Source organism: Silurus aristotelis, assembly GCF_946808225.1.
Source record: "Silurus aristotelis genome assembly, chromosome: 15".
NCBI classification, from domain to species: Eukaryota; Metazoa; Chordata; class Actinopteri; order Siluriformes; family Siluridae; genus Silurus; species Silurus aristotelis.
Window position 1 is genome coordinate 22,413,206 of NC_139588.1, and position 20,688 is coordinate 22,433,893.

Sequence of the window (20,688 nt, forward strand, 5' to 3'; positions counted from 1 at the left end):
CCTCTGTATGACCCTGAACACTGTACTGTAACTCAGTTTCAGGGTGATGCTGATCTTACAGCCTCGGCATCTTTGTGTAGAGCAACGATTCTGATCCTGAAATCCTCAGAGATCTTTACCATGAGGTCCATGTAGAACATCCAGTGGTCAGTATGAGAGACTTGAACTCAAAGCACTGAATTTTAACTGCTCTAATAGAAGATACACACATTTGTCTGGTTCTGTCAATCAGGCAAAAACATGAACATGATGACAAGGACGTGTGGCTTTGCATCGTTACACCACACACAGCTGTTATCACTGAGGGTGTACTTACTTTTGATGGCAGTTTTTTAGTTGTTTTTAGAGGACCTTTAATTTCTATAGTATTGTCCAATGAGAAGATACTAAAATGTTTGCAGAAATTTTATAATTCAATTAAAAGGTAATACAATTAAGTAAAACTTTGTAATGTATAAGAATTTAATCCCTGTTTAGGAAAATGAAAGAAAGACGAAAATCTCCACACAATTCTCGCTTTTTCAGCACTAACTTTTATTTCAAATGAAATATAGACATGGTTTTGTATCCGTACTATTAACAGCTTTGACGCATTAAAAAAAAAGAAGAAGAACAGAAAAGATCATGCTACATAACATCTAATGCTCTCATTGGTTATTTCATATTACAATACAATGTCAGATACACAGGTATACAATTTTGTACAAATGTTAAGGAGCTTCACAGTAATAGTTTTCTTATAAAAAGCAGAGGACAGGATGCGACCCGGCGGAGAGGAAGGGGGAAGTTTCATACAAGTCTTGATAATTGGAGAACATTCTATATTAGGTGTTTAATATTATTTCTTTTTTTTTCTTTTTTTTATCAAAATAAAGCATCTTTGCAAGGAATCCTCACATCCCCCAGCACAAAAAGGCGATTTTTATTTTTTAAATTAGTTTTCTATTGCGTATATTAATCAGCAGGATTGCACAGAGGTGATGTGGATGAATTATTTTTTTTTTGCATACACACCTGTCTGCTGAATGCAAACCTCAGTTCTGCTTCTGTTTAGATCTTATACATATGAAGCACTAGGAAAAAAAGTGATTTTTAATTATAATAAAAAATAGTGAATAAATCATTGTTAAAGGTGATCGTCGACGTCAGGAAAAAATTTAATATCATTAGTCTATGAGACACAGATTGAAAATACAAACGGAAAATGTTAAAAAAGAAAAAAAATATTTATATATATGTAAAAAATTATAATAAAACCGGCTGCCGGTAGATGGCGGCAGTGCGCTCGATAACGCTTTTTTTTTTTTTTTTTGCAATATGTAATTAAACAATAATAATAAAAAAAAACATACTGTACTTCACGTGCCACTGAACAGTGCTGTCGGGATTTAATTTATTACCTAAATAAAATCCGAATTAATTGTTCACATGATTAAAGATGAAAGCCGTGTTTTACTGATCGGCGTGATTTGCGTGTGCATCTCAAAAAAAAAAAAAAAGTTTCACAGTTGAGAAATAAAGCACTTTTTTATATTTATATATATTTATAGATATATGATATATGTACAGTATGAATGGAAATGATTACGCTGGGTCGGGCGCTTTGACGCTTAACTGCACGTGTGTACCATGATTCAATTAAAAAACAAACACAAAAATGTGTATCTGGGTGACGTCATCCATTTCCCGCGGCTGTTTAGGACGAAGTTGTGACATTTGAATATTTTTTAAGATATAAATACAATATACAAGATAAGATTTTTTTCACAAACACACACACACACACACACACACACACACACACACACACACACACACACACACATCCGTTTCTCTCCATCCGAGAGCCTTTGCCCCTCAGTGAGTAAAATGTCAGAGGGAAATAAACATGTGAAAGAGTTTAATGTGACATGAGGAACTTTTAAACCCATCTGAGCCACAGGTGATGCTGCGGATGGAGAGATTCTTCCAGGACGCAGACGGAATGAAGTGATGTGGGACGGATGGATGGAGGGATACGTTTCTGGCTCTTTCTTCTGCTGCTCCCCAATCTTCTACAGCAACCACCTGAGCGAGCGAAAGAAAGAGAGAGAGAGAGAGAGAGAGAGAGAGAGAGAGAGAGAGAGAGAGAGAGAGAGAGAGAGATATTATTATTATTATTATTATTATTATAATTATTATAATTTTATTTGCATTTTATAATTTTTTTATTATTTATTCCTTTATACTGATGCTTTGGCAAGATGACATGTAAATACTCAATACATTTTCAAAAAGGGAAAGAAGAAGAAGAAGAAGAAGAAGAGAGACAGAGAGAGAGAGAGAGAGAGAGAGAGAGAGAGAGACAGACAGAGGTGGAGAGAGAGACGGGCATAGAGAAAGAAATGTAGACATAGGGAAGGAGATAGAGAGGGAGCGAGGGAAAGAACAGAGGAATGAAGAGATAAAGAGAGATAGACAGAGAGGGAAAAAGAGGAAAGGAGAACGGAAGATGTACAGAGACAGACACAGATTGTGTGTGTGAGAGACAGAAAGAAAAAAAGAAAGAAAGAAAGAAAGAAAGAAAGAAAGAAAGAAAGAAAGAAAGAAAGAAAGAAAGAAAGAAAGAGAAAATAAAAAAAAAGAAAGAAAGAAAGAAAGAAAGAGAAAAGAAAGAAAGAAAGAAAGAAAGAAAGAAAGAAAGAAAGAAAGAAAGAAAGAAAGAAAGAAAGAAAAAGAAAGGTAGAGAGAGCAGAGGAGATAGACTAGGGGAAAGAGAGAGGGAGAGTGAGGGATGACAGAGGGAAAGAGAAAGAAGGATAAAGAGAGTAAGATTTGCAGATGCCCTAATGTCAGTGCTGCTGCTGAGCAAAAACATCTCAATCTCCTCTAATAGATAACACGTTGGCATATCGCATTTTAGATCAGACGTGTTATTGTGTCTAACTTGGACGGACTGTCTGATTCCCTCTTTTATCCTCTCTCTATCTCTTCTCTCATCTTACTTCGTATAGCTCTAATGTTTTTTCCTCCTCACTGTTTTATGACTCAGCAAGTTTCAGCAGAGTGTGAAGGAGAGAGAGGGGGGGGGGGGAGGGGGGGGGAGAGAGAGAGAGAGAGAGAGAAAGAGAGAGAGAGAGAGAGAGAGATAGGATCCTGCACCAAACCCCTGCTGCACTGCTATAATTCACCCTCCACTGCTTCCACTGCAGTGCTGCATTAGCACTCATCAAAGATTCAACACCAAGCTCTTCTCTACCTCCATCACCTCCACCAACCTCTATCTCCCTCCATCTCCCTCCACCTCCCTCCATCTCCCTCCACAACCATAAACCCTCCTGCTGTTCCTCACATTTCTCATTTTTACATTTCTTTTTCTGCACAGCAAAACTTTGTATTGAAGTCGTATTAAATATGTATCTTTATTCTCATAAGAAATAATGTCCACTTATAATTATTATAATTGCTGCTGTACTTCTATAAGTCCCGCCCCTTTAACAAAACCAAAAAAAAGCCAGTCACCTTACAGGTAAAAGCATCCCAATATTTACCGGCCAATCAGATCCTTACAAAATTGTTTGTCATTTTTAAAGGATGGATGTACGAAGGTCAGGGTTTAATTCCCAGCACCACCAAGCTGCCATTTGTGGGCCCTTTAGCAAGACCCTTAAGGCCTTCAATTGACCGGCTGAATAACTGATAAGGCCTGGATAAGGGCATCTGCTAAAATTAAATGCAAATGTAATATACACCACTGAAGGAAGAACTTGCGGTCGAGGAAAGCGATAATTATGATAGATGCTGGTTTCTATGAAAATACATAACTTGGAAACATCTTTGAGTTAGCCAGCTTTCTAATTTACTGCTCACACCTTAGCTTATGGTTTCATTCGAGTCTCAATTTAACAGTAGCCAAACCTATAAAAATGGACCATAATAGCTGGGTTAACAAACCAGCTAGCTAGTTTTTAGGTTGCCTTGCACTCAAACACCCTAATGTTAGCTAACTGAGCGAGTCAATATACGACCTCATGGTATACCACTGGCCACTGAGTTGGGTCTTGATATGAATTTGGATTTACTATTTGTCTACATGTTAACAAAAAAAAAAGTAAAATTATCTGTTGTTTAACCTAGCCACCTAGCTAGTAAACGGGCTAGTGATGCACATTTTTATGTATAAATGATAGCTAGCCAAATAGCTAGTTTACTGCTCACTCTGTAGTTTATATTTTGAACAAAATTGGACATAACAACCAGCTAGCTAGTTACTGCTAGCAAAGTTGTCTAAATTTAGGAGCAGACAAAACATACCAAAACAATTAAAACCAGCTTAGCAAAATAGAAAATTAGCAGATTAGCTCATTTTTTCCCCTGCAAACTAGTTTGCACTTGATGTCTATTTAAAAAATTGATTTAAAAATAAAAAGATATATTCATATATATTTTACAAAAAAAAAAGGTTTCGTATGCTTGTCAAAGGTATCTTATCGAATCAGACATGTTCTTGACATGCTTCCTTGACCACGTTTGGAGAGCTTTGATGAAGGAAAGAGAATAGGGGTGTGTGTAGTGTAAAGTGTGTGTAGTGTAAAGTGTGTGTGTGTGTGTGTGTGTGTGTGTGTGTGTGTGCGTGTGTGTGTTGGGGGGGGGGGGGGGTTTGAATTATAATCTGTCTTTCAGCACAAGTTCATCTCTCCTTCACACGGCTTCCCTTTAAAAGGCAGCCTACAAAGTGAGGGGTCAGGCTGCGGCATTCCTGCTTTGATATCGAAGGTCTCTTGGTTACTTATACCTCAAACCAAAGCTTTTTTCATTTCACGAGCCGGCAAATCCACCAGTAATAAAACTAAGGTCCTTTGATGTTTTGAAGAAGGAGCCATGAAAAAATGTGACTGAGGAATTAGAAACAATATCCCAACTTTTTGCTGAGAAAGATCGTCTTTGAGCAACATTTAACAAGAAGCCCGCTTTTGCAAACTTTCACACTAGATGTGGTGGATTTCTAGAACCCTCTACTTACTTTCATTTATCTTATTTCTAAACGTTAGCAGCTATGGGGTTAAGGGCCGTGCTCAGGGGTGACTGCTTGGTGTGCCTGGGATTTGAACTCAAGCCAAAGTCCATTGCCTTAACCACTAAGCTACCAGCTCTAAATTATACGAGTTGAGGGTTCATTTGACACACTATCCTTTACGATAACTTCTGCAAGGTCACTAAATTTTGCTGCAAGTAGTCGTCTGGAAAGTCGGCTCCTATAGGCATTTTAGTGTAAGCGAATATTGTAATGTGGGCTGGGGAGTGATATCAAACCCAGGAAAGTTGCTAATGCCTCCTCAGAAATCGACATGAGGCCCTTGTTTGAAGTTGCTAAAATATTCACCGAATCTAGTGACAAAGTCCTGATATTACAGCATTTTGAAAAAACATTTGAAAAACACCAACCTGATATTTGTTTTCATATTATGGGATACTAGAGATGATTTAAGACAAAATAAGGTACTTACTGGCTCATGACTCTGTAGTTGTTTCTGTGGTGACTGTATCAATTGCTTTCTCCATATCTTTTTCTTTTGGTGCCTTCCCAACAGCTGGTTGCACCTCAGCGGCTTCAGCATCTGTCATTTGACTGTTGGGATCTCTGGACCCTTCCTGGCCCTTCATGTTTGGTGCTGAAACACTCTTTTGTTCCTCTTCCAAGTCTGTTTGAGGCACATCATTTGATGACTCCTGACTTTTGGTGCTGTCTTCCTTTATGGCAATTTCAATGTCTTGACTCGCTCTTTTATCCGCATCCACCTCATGTACAATGCTAACTTTGATCTCTGTAGTTGTCTCGATCTTCACGTCTTGGACCTGCTGGCTTTCCTCCTCAAAAATCTGCACGTGTTTTGTGCTTGCATGAGTGGTGCTTTGCATCTCACTGCTCTCCTCTGAAGCTGGGCTCTCGGTGGCTCCGCTTGGTTCTTCTTTTTTAACTTGACATTTAACTTCTTCGCTTTCTGTGGTGACCAATTTGTCTTCCTCTACCTCTTTTTCACATTCCTTTAATTCCACTTCGTGCTTTTCTGCATCCGTACATGCTTGTGTGGCTTCCACTGAGTATGAGGACACCTCTTCCTCCCGAGCTTCTTTAATTTCTTCTGTCATAGCAACCAGAACTATTTCAGAAACCTGAATGGCTTCACTGACTGGCAAGCTCTCGGTAACAATCTTTGTTGGTTCTTCTTCAGCTTTGTTCTCACACTTTAATTCCTCTTGAATTTGTGCATGTACTGAAGACTTGTCTTCTGTAACTGGTGCATCTTGTGAAGATTTTTCCTCCTCAGCTGCAGATAGGACTTGTTCAGGTTTTGCTGTATGAATTTCCTCCACAGGCTTCTCTTCTAACTGTTGCAGTTCGCTGAGGTTCTCAACAACATTTTGAAGGACTTCCTGGACAATGACCATGCTCTGCTCCTGGATAACTTTTGTTTCTTTTAAATGCTTTGCTTTCACTTCTTCCTCATCTTTCTCACATGCTTCCTCAATCACAGTACTGACAACTGATGATGTGACTTCAGTGTTCTCCTCAACAGAAACGCTCGCTGTGACAATCTCAACATTTTTGATAACGTGAACTTCGCTGGGTAAAACGCTCTTGATTACAACCTCATCCTTTACCTCTGCTTTGGTTTCCGATTCTGAGGGTGGACAAACACCCACAACCTCTTCCGTCACTGCAAACTCCTCTGTTGCAGCCAGCACAGGAATGAGCTCCTCATGAGACATGGTTGTCTCAACTACAATAGTATCTGCAAGTGATGTTGCAACTTCTTCTGACACAGCCACTGCTACTTCTACAGATTCCACCTCAGTACAGGCAACTGATTCTTTAACATCTTTTAGCTCCTGTACCTCCTCTTCAGCAGCAGTAATTTTAGTGATCTCCACAGTCTGAGCACACACTGGCTGCTCAATGGCCGATTCGACTGGGCTCTCTGCAACCACCTTTGAAGTGTTTTCTGCCACTATTGGTTCCTCAAGAATCTCTATCTCCTGTTGAATGGTGGTGACCACTGGCACTTTGACTGCTGCTGCTTCCTGGAACTCGATTGTAGTCTGAACCTCCTCTATTGTACTTTCTTCAGATGCCAGAGCCTGTTCTTTGAACTCGGTTTGAACTTCATTAACCTGTGCCACAGAAACTTTATCCTCTGCCACTTCAGCTTCCTCTGCCTTTAAAGTCTGGTCTTCAGCAGCCACCTCAACAGACAATGCCTCACTGACCACGGTGATCGCCTCCACTGTGGTTTTTAAAGGACTCTCTTCTTCTACAGCTTTAATTTCACTTGCGTCAAGGCCGATGCAGATGGAGGTCGCTTCACTTTTCTCATGAACAGCCAAGACAACTTTTTCCTCCTTAGTGGCTGAGTCAAATGGGAATGGGCTTGAAGTGACTACCATACTGTGTGTCTGCTCCTCTGTTACTGTAACAGCCACCTTACTTGATGTAATTGTGATAGTTTCAACAGCTTCCTGTAAAACGGCTTCGGTCTTCATCACCACACCATCATCTGGAACTGGTGAGGCCTCACCAGATGTAACAGGTGACTCTGTGATGCGTGATAAAGCGGAAACCATTTCAGTTTCCTCAGCTGGTTCAATAGCAGTGATGGCTTCTGAAGTAAACTCTACAATGTCCTCTGCAATTGTGTTATCAGTTGATTTAGGTGTAACAGCTGTATCTCCTTCTTCAGGTATATCACTTAATGGCTTGCCCTCTGTCTCATCTTCAACATTCTCGACAGTCGTGGAGATCCAAGAAGGTGATCTGTCCTCAGCTAAGGCTTTTCCAGGAGTAACAGGAGTGACAGGTATGACCTCTGGCTTTGCCTCCTCTGTCTTTGTTTCTTCAGCTGTAGCCTTCTCTGACTGTTCAGTGTCATATTCTGATAGAGGTACCACAGCAGGTGTGTCAGAGTCTTCTTCTGCAGATCCAACATCAGAAGATACCTGCCCTTGTTTAGTATCAGACTTCTTCTTTCTGCGAGGAATTAGTTTTCTCAGGGAGAAGGATGACTCCTCTTTGGGTAGCTCGCTGTCGGATGTAGCCTGCTCTGGACCCTGTGCTTCATCAGACTTCTCTTCTGCTTTGGGTTTCTTACGTTGGGTTACCAGCCTTTTGAAGGACTCCCATGTAGAAACAAGTTCTTCTTCTGGTTCTGGAGAAGAGGCCAAATTTTCATGATCGACCTCCTGTGAGCTTTCAAGGGGTGACTCTGCAGTTTTGACCTGTTCTTCTCCAGACTGCTGAACCTCTTCCTCAATCTTAGGTTCCTCCTCATCAGAGTCAGAATTCTTCCTGGCCCTCTTTTTAGATGATCCAACACAAATAAGGGCTTCCCAGGATACTGAGTTATCAATCTTCTTTTTAGTCTCCTCTGTGCTTTGTTCAACCTTTTCAGCTTTGACCTCAGTCTTGCCCTCAACTTGTGATTCCTCTTTTGTTTCTTTCTTTCCTTCTTCACTTGGTTTAATCTCCTCAGTTTTCTCTTCAAAAACAGCACTCTCGGTTGAGGACAGAGTGGCCGATTTAGCTTTGTCTCCAGTGGTCTCATCCTCACTCTCAGATGACCTCTTGACACGTTTCTTTGGAGTGACTAATTTTTTGAATGAAGCCCAATGAAGGATGCTATCTTTCTTCTTATCAGTGTCAGAGGTTGCTCCCTCACCTTCGGCTTCTGCACTGGTTTCGGCCTGACTTGCCTCACCTACAACATGCTCAACAGATTCTTCTGGAGATGAAGCTCCACTTTCAGGTTTTTGAGCCTCACCTGACTCTGTGGATGATTGAATTTGTTCAGCTGTCTGCTCAGTGGATTCTGTTGGCTTTGAATCGGTTTCTTTTTTGCCCTTCTGCTTTTTGGAGGATAACTTCTTCAACCCTGCTCCAGTAAACAGTTTTTTCAGTGGACTTCCTTGAGGCTTGGCTTTGTCTTGGGAAGACTGAACTTCACCCTCAGTGAGTGTTTCCACAGGGGATTTCTCAGAGGTTTGTTGTTCCTCAGAAGAATCAGCTGCTTTTTCATCTGCAAGTTTGGCATCATCAGTGGGTTTGGTCTTGTCATCTTCAGTGCCAGAGGTCTCTAAAATTTCACAAGGTTCAATTTGTTCAACTTTCGCTTCAGGCTCTTGAACTGGTGCAACTTCACTTAATGTTTCAACCTCCTCTTTTAGCTCCTTCTCCTTTTTCTCCTCAGGAGCAGATGGAGCTTCCTCTGGGCTTTCTTCAGATTTCTCTGGTCCATCTGTTTTATCTACCTGTTCACCAGTTTCCACTTTCTCTGTATCCTCCTTGATTTGTCCTTCCTCCTCTGCTGCTGCTTCTTTTGTCTCATCAGCCTCCTTTATATCCTCGTCAGCAGATTTCTCTTTTATTGTTTCCTCCTCTTTAGACTTCTTGAAGCTTGTCTTTTTACGCAGGTTAGAGAAGATTCCCTGAGTAAAGAATCTTCTAAAAGGGGACTGTGTCTCTTGAGACGGTGGAGATGTCGGAGATTCAGCTTGTGCTTCTGGTTCTTTCTCCTTCTCAGCAGAGGTTTCTACTTCTTCAGCTGGCTCATCAGCTGGGGTCTTTTCAGTTTCTTCAGTGCCATCTGATTTGGGTTCTGTTGGGGTGTCAGTTGCAGGAAGGTCTGGTTCTGTTTCAGTTTTTTCAGCATCTTCCTCACTGGCATTTTTCTCAATTTCTGGGGCATCCGGTTTCTTTTCATTCTCAGACTGGATTTCTGCTGTTACGGGTTCTTCTTTGGTTTCCTCCACAGCAGCTTCTGAGACACCATCCTCCGTTTCCTTAACCGTCAGGAGCTGTACAGGCTCCACCTTCTCATTTTTGTCCTTCTTTAGTGTAAATTTAAAGCCAACAAAGCGGAAGATCTTCTTGAACCCAACCTCATTCGTCTCTGTTGGTTTTTCCTCAGCAACTTTCTCCTCTGCTGGAGTCGTTGGATCTTCGGGAACACACTCGATTTTCTCCTGCTCTCCATTGACTTGAGGTGAGACCTCTTCTTGGAGGACCTCGATTGATTCAGGGCTGTCCTCTTTCTGTGGCATGGCCTCTGTCTGGCCAACTGAAAGAGAGGTCAAAGAAAACAAAGTACTGTTACTGTTAGACCTACAACCTTAGTGTAAATCAGTAAAAAAAGAGACAACAATGACTAATTAATGTACTTGACATGAGTTATTTTTATTGCTGTAATTAATTCAAGATGATGTATTCAAACATCTGCAGGAAATCAGAACTGTTCTGCAATACATCTTAAAACACTTTCATCCCCTGTACAGATTTAATCAGCCATATTACAATCTGATCATGGTTTGATCTTTGCTGATCCCTTTTGGTCCATGTAAAAAAAAAAAAGAAAAAACAGCATGACATAATTTAACAACCAGGATTTGGGGTAAATTATTGTGTCTATTTCGCAATAACATAAGCACCGCCAAATGTGTGTAGAAAAACACTGATTTAATTTAGCTAACACATAAAAGAACAAGTGTCTGTAAATGTTGATATTACGACTTTATTATCTCTGGGCACATGGCCACATGGTAACAGGTGAGAAAACAGAGAAACACACCACTGTATGAGATTCTTCCCACGTCTATCTGTGTTTAGACAGGCGTGGGGTGGACTGGGGGAGACCGTCAGGCAAAGCAGACCTCCTTGATGCCTGGCTTCCCTTTGACATCCAGGCTTACATTGGGGAGGAATGTTCACATCTGGCTCTGCTTGATCTTGCTTTCGGGGTCCAAAATCCACCCGTCAACTTTAATAACTTAATTTTCTACGCAAGGGTATCACATGACTTCACCTATTACCGATAGACACGTGATGTTTATTGATCTGGTTTTCCATATCAAGCAGGGAGTCAATGGTTTCAAATCTTATCAAAACCAAAAAAAGTTTCCCAGAAATATTGCAAAACTAACCCAATGTGTTCTTGGTCATTCCAAAAACATCACAATTGTTCTCCAAAGTGTAATCTAAAAGAAAAAACTAACCAGACACCACAAAACAATACAGAATATCTTTTGTTTAAACTTGGCATAAAAAGCTACAAATTTGAGAATTTGAGGGACGTTTCTCAGAAGCATTGCTAGTTTGATAAAATACAGTACAAATCAGCAGCAACAAAATAACTCTAAGAAGCCTGGAATATGTCATTCAGCTTCCTTTACCACACAAGAACCCATCCCCCAGAGTGTGTGTGTGAGAGAACGAGAAAGAAAAACCTCAGGCAGGAAAGCATGCATTGTCCCCAGTTTTTTCACAATGGCTTCTCTTGGATGGGGGCCCCATTCTATTGTCCATCTAAAACTTTAAATAACCATGACAAAATCCTTGAATGTGTAGCCAGAAGAGGGGAAAAAGAAGAGAAACATTGCAAGACTGATTGCTGACAAAACAGGTTATTAGGAAATTTACAATCTCGAACATAACGAGGTCTGAATGGATGAGTAGCGATGTGATGTGATGAGTGGTGCCATTACAATATGTATGAGGGAGCAGTAGGGGGTATTTGGGTGGAGAACTTTCTGACTGGTATTGTTGAAATAGTATTATCCTGTGTTAGGCATCCTGAGAAACCAACAAGCACCTCACAAATGGTTTGTGTTTGGGGGGAAACCATTAAAAGGTGCTTAGATGAATAACCAAACAAGGAGGTTATATAGTGTGTGTGTGTGTGTGTGTGTGTGTGTGTGTGTCAGCCCACATCTGCTGTTGTCTCTAAAGTGTCCCTGAATGAAACCTGAGCTAAGGAATCCGATCCTCTCTTGTTTTCACCTGGCTTATATAGGGTGCCCAATGGATTTTTCTTTAAAACTGAGAGGGGGAGGTGTTATCCGAACTCTTTCTGGGATAACGGACTGAATGTTCCGCAAGGGCTTTGCGGGTGAGGGGTGCTCCAAGAAATCGCATGCCTTTCCACCCCTCCTGCTTTTGTTTGTCACGTTTGGCAAACAGATGCATAATACTTGAGGCTATTAATTAGCGGAACTGGTGTTTGAAAAAGGACAAGCTCAATGTTTGGCAATGCTGTGCAAACACCACACTGTTTATCTACTTCAACGTAATAGCCCCCTTCCCCTTTTCATGACGGGCCTTTAACACCACCCCCTTCTCCCACTCACCACCAAGACTGAATGACTGTACCCCATTCCAACAATGCAGTAAATGACCACACCCCATTCTAACTCACACCATCATCTTACTTCCACAAAGACTACAAGAAGGCAATTTACCAATGAATAAAATATTCAACACAGTAGATCAAAATCAACCAAATTCAGCAAACCAACATGCCACTTAATCTCAACACCAATCTAAATGATGTAAAAAGTTCAGACAAAGGTCCAAAGAGAAGCATATCGCAATCCAACTTGCAAGCAATAAACAATATCAAATGCTGATGCATAACTCATGACAAATCAAATCAATACTGGAAGTGATACTTGGTTGCTTTACGGCAATTGAAATTATTTGATCTGTGCCAATAAGAGTTGCACGAAGCAGCACAAATCCGCAAGAAGTCTGAGGACAAGCCAATTAAGCAATAAAGAATATTTTGGAAAGGTCATTCAGTCACAAATTACTGCAATCTTACATTATACCATTTACATTCATCCTCATTTTTGTAAGTTTACACACAAACCCACATCTGAAACCTAAAAAAACCCAAATTTAAAAATTTGTTACTTGGCAAAAGGTAGTAATAAATTCCATATCCCCATCCCACACCACCAACTGGGACGCCACAGAGGACCCTGACCAAGATCAGAAGAGCTTCAAAAAAAACTAATTAAAATTCCAAAGCCCACCAGCTCCAGCCCAAGTCTTTTGAAGTGATCTGAAGTACGGCGATATTTACAACCTATGCTTGTAAGATATGTTTCCTCCTACTACACGTTATACTCGGGGATAACAGGGTGAGTAAGGAATGCGTCCTCCAAATTAGTCTTCTGGAGCTGAGGCTTTTTCATGAATAGATACGGGTGTTAACGCTCAACTCGACTCGAAGTTATTAATTTAACTGAAATGACCCCACAATGCACCTTTATCTGTAATAATGGTGTTTTTAGGAATAGTGTGTAGCACTTTGATCTCCAAACCAAGAGATATTTTGTTTGCTTCAGACATCCATAGATGGCCACAAACTTTAAAAAATGGTCTAAATATAAAAAAATAAACAAATATACTAATGATTATTTATTTCTTATCATAGCTGTAACATGGTACATCATTCTTAAACTTTATAGGGACCAAGAGGTCACAGACTGGAGCTTTAAAAGTCTCACAAGCTACCACGCCCCTCAGAATAAGATTTCCAAATCTCACCTGCCCATTCTCATTACACGTTCATCCTGGCTTCGATTTTTCAATCCTACCCTGAAAAACGTCTATTATGTTTTTTCCACTATATTTCCCTGGTTTTCACCGTACAAACAATTGAAATCAGCGAGAAGCAAATTCACCTGTTACACAAATCATGGATCTGCTGGAGAAGACCAAAACTCTTATATAACAGCTTATATAATGCACCTTACCTGTTAAAGTTATTGTCCCAAGCATTGACAAAAGCTCTCCAAAGCCTCCAAAAAATCTCGGATATCAAAAATAAAAAAATCTTGCTTTGTCGAAAGAAAAGAAAATTGGTTGTTAAGTTGCAGTTACAGACTCTTTCCTCTCGTGGAGTCTCATGGAGGCCGGGCTGCTCCTCGTCTCAGTTTCTGGGTTACAATGAGCTGAAGAGGAGGGAGACTCACAAATTTCAACCCACGCTGACACCCATGCCCCGACATGGGACCTCCCTCCTTTCCTTCCCCCCACCCAACTTTCAGCTGTCCGATACCCTTCTCTTTCTCTCTCTCGGTCTCTGAATAGAGCTTCCTTTTCCTCTTCTCTCTCTTCCTTGAAATCCCTTCCCCATACTCATTCTCACACACTTCATTTTTTTCCCTCCATCCTCTGTTCATGGTACGACGAGGTCACGTAAATGTCGCGACATCAAATTCCGTACATACCAGACTGCAGCGTAATAAGACGTTCATATTTTCGAGCAGATCTTTACTACGTTCTCCTCCCCCAATCTCTGTCATGCCCATTTTCTCCAAATTTCTATTCTTCCTTACACATCTGATGGCTTTAATGATTATAGTAATGCTCACGGCGCATTGCACCAGAGGCTCCATGGATCTCCAAAGCTTACTCTAGGAATGTGCTAGAAGCCTCACTGACCACACAGGATTACTAATGTAATATATCCTGTCAGTACGTTGACTTACATACCGACGCAAAACTTTCCTAAGACGTATCTTATACGCATTTTTGCTAACGTGTAAGCAGCTTTGGACAGTGACGCAAGTAAACGTTATTCATTACTGTACTGCACTGTAGTGTAAATGGTATCTGTACTTTACTGGTGTTTTCATTTAGGGGGACTTTTACTGTAACTTCGCTACATTTCAAAGTCAAATATCGCACTTTTTACGCAAAGTCGTTCGTTCCTTTTTTATTTTGAACAATCAATTTGTGGTATCTACTTAGATACATACAGCCTCAATAACTCACTGACTCCAACTCGCCACAACCAATCAGTGTTTAACTCATTAATATCATTCTATTAATAGATAACAGTCTTTTCACATAAACTGAGTTGATTAAGTAAAGAGTCTTGTGATAAAAATGATAATAGGAACATTATAGTCGAATAAATCATAGTACTTTGGATACTTAAGTACATTCAAAGCTGAATACTTTTGTACTTTTACTCAAGTGAAAGTTTAAAGGGACATTTTTACTGGAGTCACATTTTATGGTTGTGTATGGTCATGGTTGTAGGTGAAATATGAGCTGCACCACTATGGACACTAATAAAAGTATTTAATCCAATTCATTTTTATTTCTAGAGCACTTTTAACAATGGACATTGTCTTAAAGCAGCTTTACACAAATAAAATGTTGAATAAAAAGCATGTACATTTAGTGCCTATAAGTCTGTTCCTTATAATTGTAAATTAATCCATAATGAGTGATTTAATGGAAAATTTGAAGAAAAAAAAAACGAGACTTCATGAGGAACCTTGAAAGGAACCAGGCTCAAAATCTTCATCCTCAACACTCAATGTCCATTCATTAGAGTCCCATCATTGTGTGTTGTTTAGTGATTAAATCGTAGCATACTTTTTTTGATGTTATAGTCCAAATTCATTCATTTTTGAGTTGCTCAGGAACTTCATGGATCTTTAGGCGGTTATAGTTGATGTTTTTCTTTCAGAAATAATTGCACCCTAGGTCCCAAAGATCTAAATCTACAATCAATAATTGATTTAGACACAATGATAGCACATTTATACTTCTGACATGATTCAAAAAAACTAAACATGCATTAGGATGCAAAAATCAGTTCAATTGCTATATGCACACACACACACACACACACACACACACACACACACACACACACACACACACACACACACACACACACACACACACACACACTTAATTTAATTGACAAAAAATATGTGACTGAAATTCCTCAAATTGCTCCAGCAGAGGATTTTCCTTCATCGACAGAAGTAACCCATATGGACACACGATTTTCCCAACCGTATGTGTTTCTTCCCCAAACTGTTTGCACAAATTTGGAGGCCCACAATTGTACAGGATGCCTTCGGATGGTGTAGCATTAAATTTTCCATTCACTTGAGCTAGGAGACCCAAACCCGTTCCAGCATGACAATGCCCCTGTGCACAAAGCCCATGAAGATCTCATTTACACAGGTTTGAAGTGGAAGATCTTTGGCTATTGCCATTCAACTCTATTGAACACCTTTGGCAAGAATGTGAACACTAACATTTTAGTGTTCACTGGCTTATTAACACCCTTGTAGCTGAATGGGAACAAACCTCCACAGAAAATCGAGAGGAACATCTTCCCAGAAGAGTGGAGGCTATTATAAGAGTTATCTTGGAAATGTCAATAGAAAAAGAAACTTGGTTATAAAGGTACCGGATTCTTCAAGTCTAATTAGCATATGAAGCATCACAGGCTCTCCGTGTGAGCCAAAGGCTATACCAACAGTGTCCCAGTTACAGCTCCAAAGTGTGCTAATGGCTCATTCAGGCTGTAATTGAAAACAGCTTAGGCATGTCTGACCTGCAGGAAAGCACTGGGGGAATGGAGATCTCACACCTCCGCATTGTCCTGCAGGAATGTGCAAATTCCAGGTGAAACGCAGAAGTCTTCTCTTAAAGGGGTGATAACAGCCGGTCTTCAAGCCTCAAGAAAAACTCCAGACACGGAGCATTCTCAGCTGCTCCACACAATCAGCAGGACGTTTCAACGGGAGGCACGTGTGTAAACGTCACCGACTGAAAAAATTTCACCTTTTAATTCGAAAACCAACAAAAATAAAGATAAAGCATGGAGAAGGGACCTCACTTTTGATCAAATCTTAGTTGGAATTTTTTTTCTTTGTGCAGTGGTGGTATTTTATTACATTTGATTTTGAATTTAACATTTTTTTTAACAAGATATTGTTAAATGCCTGTTTCTTCATGTTGCAATTAATAAAAACAATTATATATATATATATATATATATATACATATACATATACGTATATATATATGTATTCTTTCTGCTTCTTTCTGCTTCTTTATTTAATAAACTTCAGGTCCTTATTATACAGTCATAAGAAAAAATTTGAACACCCCTATTAAATATCCAATTCTTTATTAAGAAATGTTCACATATCGATTGTCTCATCTCGTTTTTATTTTTCTCTGGAAAAGTCAAAAATTTGTTGTTTTACTGATTAAACAGAAGATCTCAAAAAAAATGCGTATTCTAACTGAGGAAAAAAGTTAGGGCACCCCACACCCTAATAGCTGGTGTTGCCCCCTTTTGACTTCAGTGAGACGTTTCTTGCAGCCATCTACCAATCTCTGACATCGTTCTAAAGAAAGTCTGCCCCACACCTTAAAGCCATTCTTTCAGCTGTGAGATGTTTGAGGGGTTTCTTGAATGTACAGTTTGAAATCTCCTTTTCTTAGTTTTCAGACAGTCCTTGGTGGATTCACTGGTATGTTTTGGGTCATTGTGATGTTGCAGGGTTCAGTTTTGCTTCAGCTTGAATTTGTTTTACAGATGGTCTCATGTTCCTCAAGCACCCTCTGATACACGGTAGAATTCATGGTGGATTCGATGATGGTGAGCTGGCCAGGTCCTGCTGCAGCAAAGCACTTCTACCTCCATGTTTCAAAGTTGTTAAGAGGTCCTTTTTTTTTTCCTGGAATGCTGTATTTGGGTTACGCCAAACATGTCCTCTGTTCCGGTGTCCAAATAATTCCATTTTAAATGTCCAAAGAACATCCTGGTCTTTGTCTATGTTCTCTCTGGCAAACTTCAGTCTGGCTGTCATGTTTTTCTTAGAGAGCAAAGTTTTCCTCCTGGAACACCTCCTATGAAAGTTAGACTTGTGTAGTCTCTTTCTGACTGTAGAGACATGCACTTTCACATCAACAGTACAAAGAGCCTGCTGTAGGTCCCGTGCTGACATTAGGGTTTTTGGTGGCTACTTTCAGCATCTTGCGGTCTGCTCTCAGGATGAACTTGCTTGGACGGCCAGACCTGAGCATGTTGGCAGTTGTTTTGAATGTCCTCCACTTGTAGACTATTTTCCAGACATATTCTTCTGGAATTCTTCACTCAAATTCATTTGAGATCATTTTAAATCCCGTACCAGACTCATAAGCTGCTACAATCATCTTTCTGAAGGTTTTAGGCAGCTCTTTCGATCTCACCACGGTGTTCACTCTCACTTCATGTGATACACCTTTGTCTGATTTTAGCCATTTTAAGTGGGAATAAATGTGGGGACGTCCTCATTAATTCCTCACCAGAATTAAAAAAAAAAAAAAAAACATTTTAAAGAAAGTTTTAAAAAGTATTTTCTTCAGTTTTAATTGTGTAGTCATATGACTTGAATTTTAGTATTGATATTAAATATCCATATGTCCAAACATGTTAAAAAAAAAACACACAGGCTTTCAGAGGGGGTCCTCATTTATTTCATGTGACTGCATATGTGCGTTTTGATGTACAAGATAAATTCATGTGAGGTGAACATTCCAACGTATTTCCTTTTGTTATGCACTTTATGTATTTATTTGATTTTGGAGTCATTTGTAATTAATTTGCAGTCATTTACACTTACATATTTGTTATGATAATCTTTTTTATAATTTTTCTAAATTTCATTAGTTGTTTGTTGATTTCTTTATTGTTTAGCTGGAGGCTTCAAATGAACCCTTTTGGGTTTTCTGTCTCTTTCTGATTGTACTTTTTTGTGTTTATAATAATAATAATAATAATAATTATTATTATTATTATTATTATTATTATTATTATTATTATTATTGTATATGTTTTATTCTTATAAAAAAATATATAAGTTGGAATTTCGGACTAGGAAAAACTACCGAAAGTGCCCTCAAAACCTTTCCTACTCAGAAAGTCAACCCTTTATTTGAACCAGTGATAATAAATAAACACATAGATAAATAATAATAATAAATAATTCAAAAATTGCATCATTTTTGTGCATTTTCTAAATGACTTTTTTCGCCCAAACATCAGCTTCAGGAAACGCACGATTCTGAGGTTTTGTGAAAAAGCCAAGCCGAGCCAGTGAAAGGTCAGATTCAGTCCTCAGTGTGGCTATGAGTCTATGAGGGATATGACACACAGGAAAAGACTTTTAATTCTCAGTGAGTCAGAGCGAGAGGAATTCAGCACATATAGAACATGCAGTTCTCTCACACCGGGACACGCGACTCCACTGTAACGTAAATTCCTCGAAGGAAATTGATTCTTCCTGATTGCTCTTCCACCATGAATCATTCAAACATAATGTACACTATATGAACAAAAGTAGTAGGACATCTAAGAAGAGTGGAGGGACAGCAGCAAATAGGATGTTTAAAAAGCATGTGTCACTCCTAGGGTCGGGTGTCCACAAACTTTTGTCTGCATAGTGTGTTAAATAATGACAAAAATAGACATTCTGGGTATAAAATTAAACCCAATTACTCTTACATAAAGATGTGTGTATATAATTAAGTGTATTTATTTATTTACAGCTTGTTTTGAAGTATTTTGGAGTGGACTGTACTGAACCGTAGTGGACTGTACAGAACCCTATTGAACTGTACAGAACTGTAGTGGACTGTACAGAACCGCACTGGACTGTACAGAACCCTATTGATCTGTACAGAACTGTAGTGGACTGTACAGAACCGCACTGGACTGTACAGAACCCTATTGATCTGTACAGAACTGTAGTGGACTGTATTGAACCATACTGGACTGTACAGAACGCTACTGGACTGTATAGAACCGTAGTGTAGTGTACTATACTGGACTGCACTGACCTGTACTGTACTGTACTGTACTGGACTGGACTGGACTGAACAGAACAGAATGGAACTCCATTATCTACACAATCAGGGAAACTGAGGTGTGGTCCTGACTGTGCACTGGGCGAGGTGAGCTACATGCTTAAGTTTAGGGAATGGGGGATAGAGTGACATCATCAACACACACACACACACACACACACACACACGCACTTCTACACACACATTCCTCGAGCTGGGGGATGAGGTTGAAATAATAGGAGGAAAAGGAAATGAGCACTGTGTGTGAATCTACTCCAGATCACAGAGAGAGAGGGAGAGAGAGAGAGGGAGAGAGAGAGAGAGAGAAAGAGAGAGAGAGAGATGGACAGATAGATAGAGAGAGGGGGATATAGTAAAAGAGATTTTAAAGGGTCTTAAAAAGAGAAAGAATCTCTCTGATGAGAGAGAAACAAAAAGTGAAACAGATATACACCAGACAGACAGACAGACAAACAGACAGACAGACAGACAGACAGATAGACAGACAGATAGATAGATAGATAGATAGATAGATAGATAGATAGATAGATAGATAGATAGATAGATAGATAGATAGATAGATAGATAGATAGATAGATAGATAGATAGATAGATCTGTCAATCTCTTTTTCTTTCACTCTATTCAGCAAGTTTGTATTTCATTCTTCACTACTTCATTTTTGATGTGTTTCAAATACTGTCTCTCTCTCTCTCTCTCTCTCTCTCTCTCTCTCTCTCTCTCTCTCACACACACACACACACACACACACACACACACACACACACACACACACACACACACAAATGTACTTTTATCGTGCTCTCTCTGGATAACCGGAAAACGAGGAATGTCACAGGAAAAGCACTCATTCTTTTGGGTCATGACTTCTTCTTCCTTCTCCAGTTTCCTGCGCCTGAGCTGAGCTCATTCCCTCGTTCCCTGGTCACTTCGTTCCCCGACTTCCTGTATTGTTCTCTTTCTGCACTTTCTCATTCCAATCTCAACATATGCCTCATGTTTGGTTTAACAAAACTACTGAATAGCGGTAATAGGGTCAGCGGAATTCCGGGTACGATCCAAAAATGTTCTTCATCATCATCATCATCATCATCATCATCATCATCATCTGCATTCTCAAACACTTTTCCATTCGAGGCCCAATTCACTAGTGGACGTGAACGATGTCAGATGTTCTTGTGAAGTACTAATGCAGTAAATATAC

General features: G+C 39.7%; 1 protein-coding gene across 2 annotated transcripts in view; it reads right to left on the bottom strand.

Annotated features, from left to right (window-relative positions):
• Nucleotides 1-513: 513 nt before the first annotated feature.
• akap12b (A kinase (PRKA) anchor protein 12b) overlaps nucleotides 514-20,688 on the bottom strand; it is a 72,234-nt gene continuing 52,059 nt past the window's right edge. Inside the window, exons 1-3 of one of the 2 annotated variants that reach the window (XM_083562586.1) lie at nucleotides 13,567-13,984; nucleotides 5,487-10,091; nucleotides 514-2,067 (exon numbers count right to left, since the gene is read on the bottom strand). In XM_083562586.1, coding sequence (XP_083418712.1) covers nucleotides 5,491-10,091; nucleotides 13,567-13,591 — 4,626 coding nt within the window. In that variant the 5' untranslated portion in view covers nucleotides 13,592-13,984 and the 3' untranslated portion in view covers nucleotides 514-2,067; nucleotides 5,487-5,490. Of the gene's footprint in view, nucleotides 2,068-5,486; nucleotides 10,092-13,566; nucleotides 13,985-20,688 lie in introns of those variants that run through there. The other variant, XM_083562585.1, reaches the window with a different exon arrangement.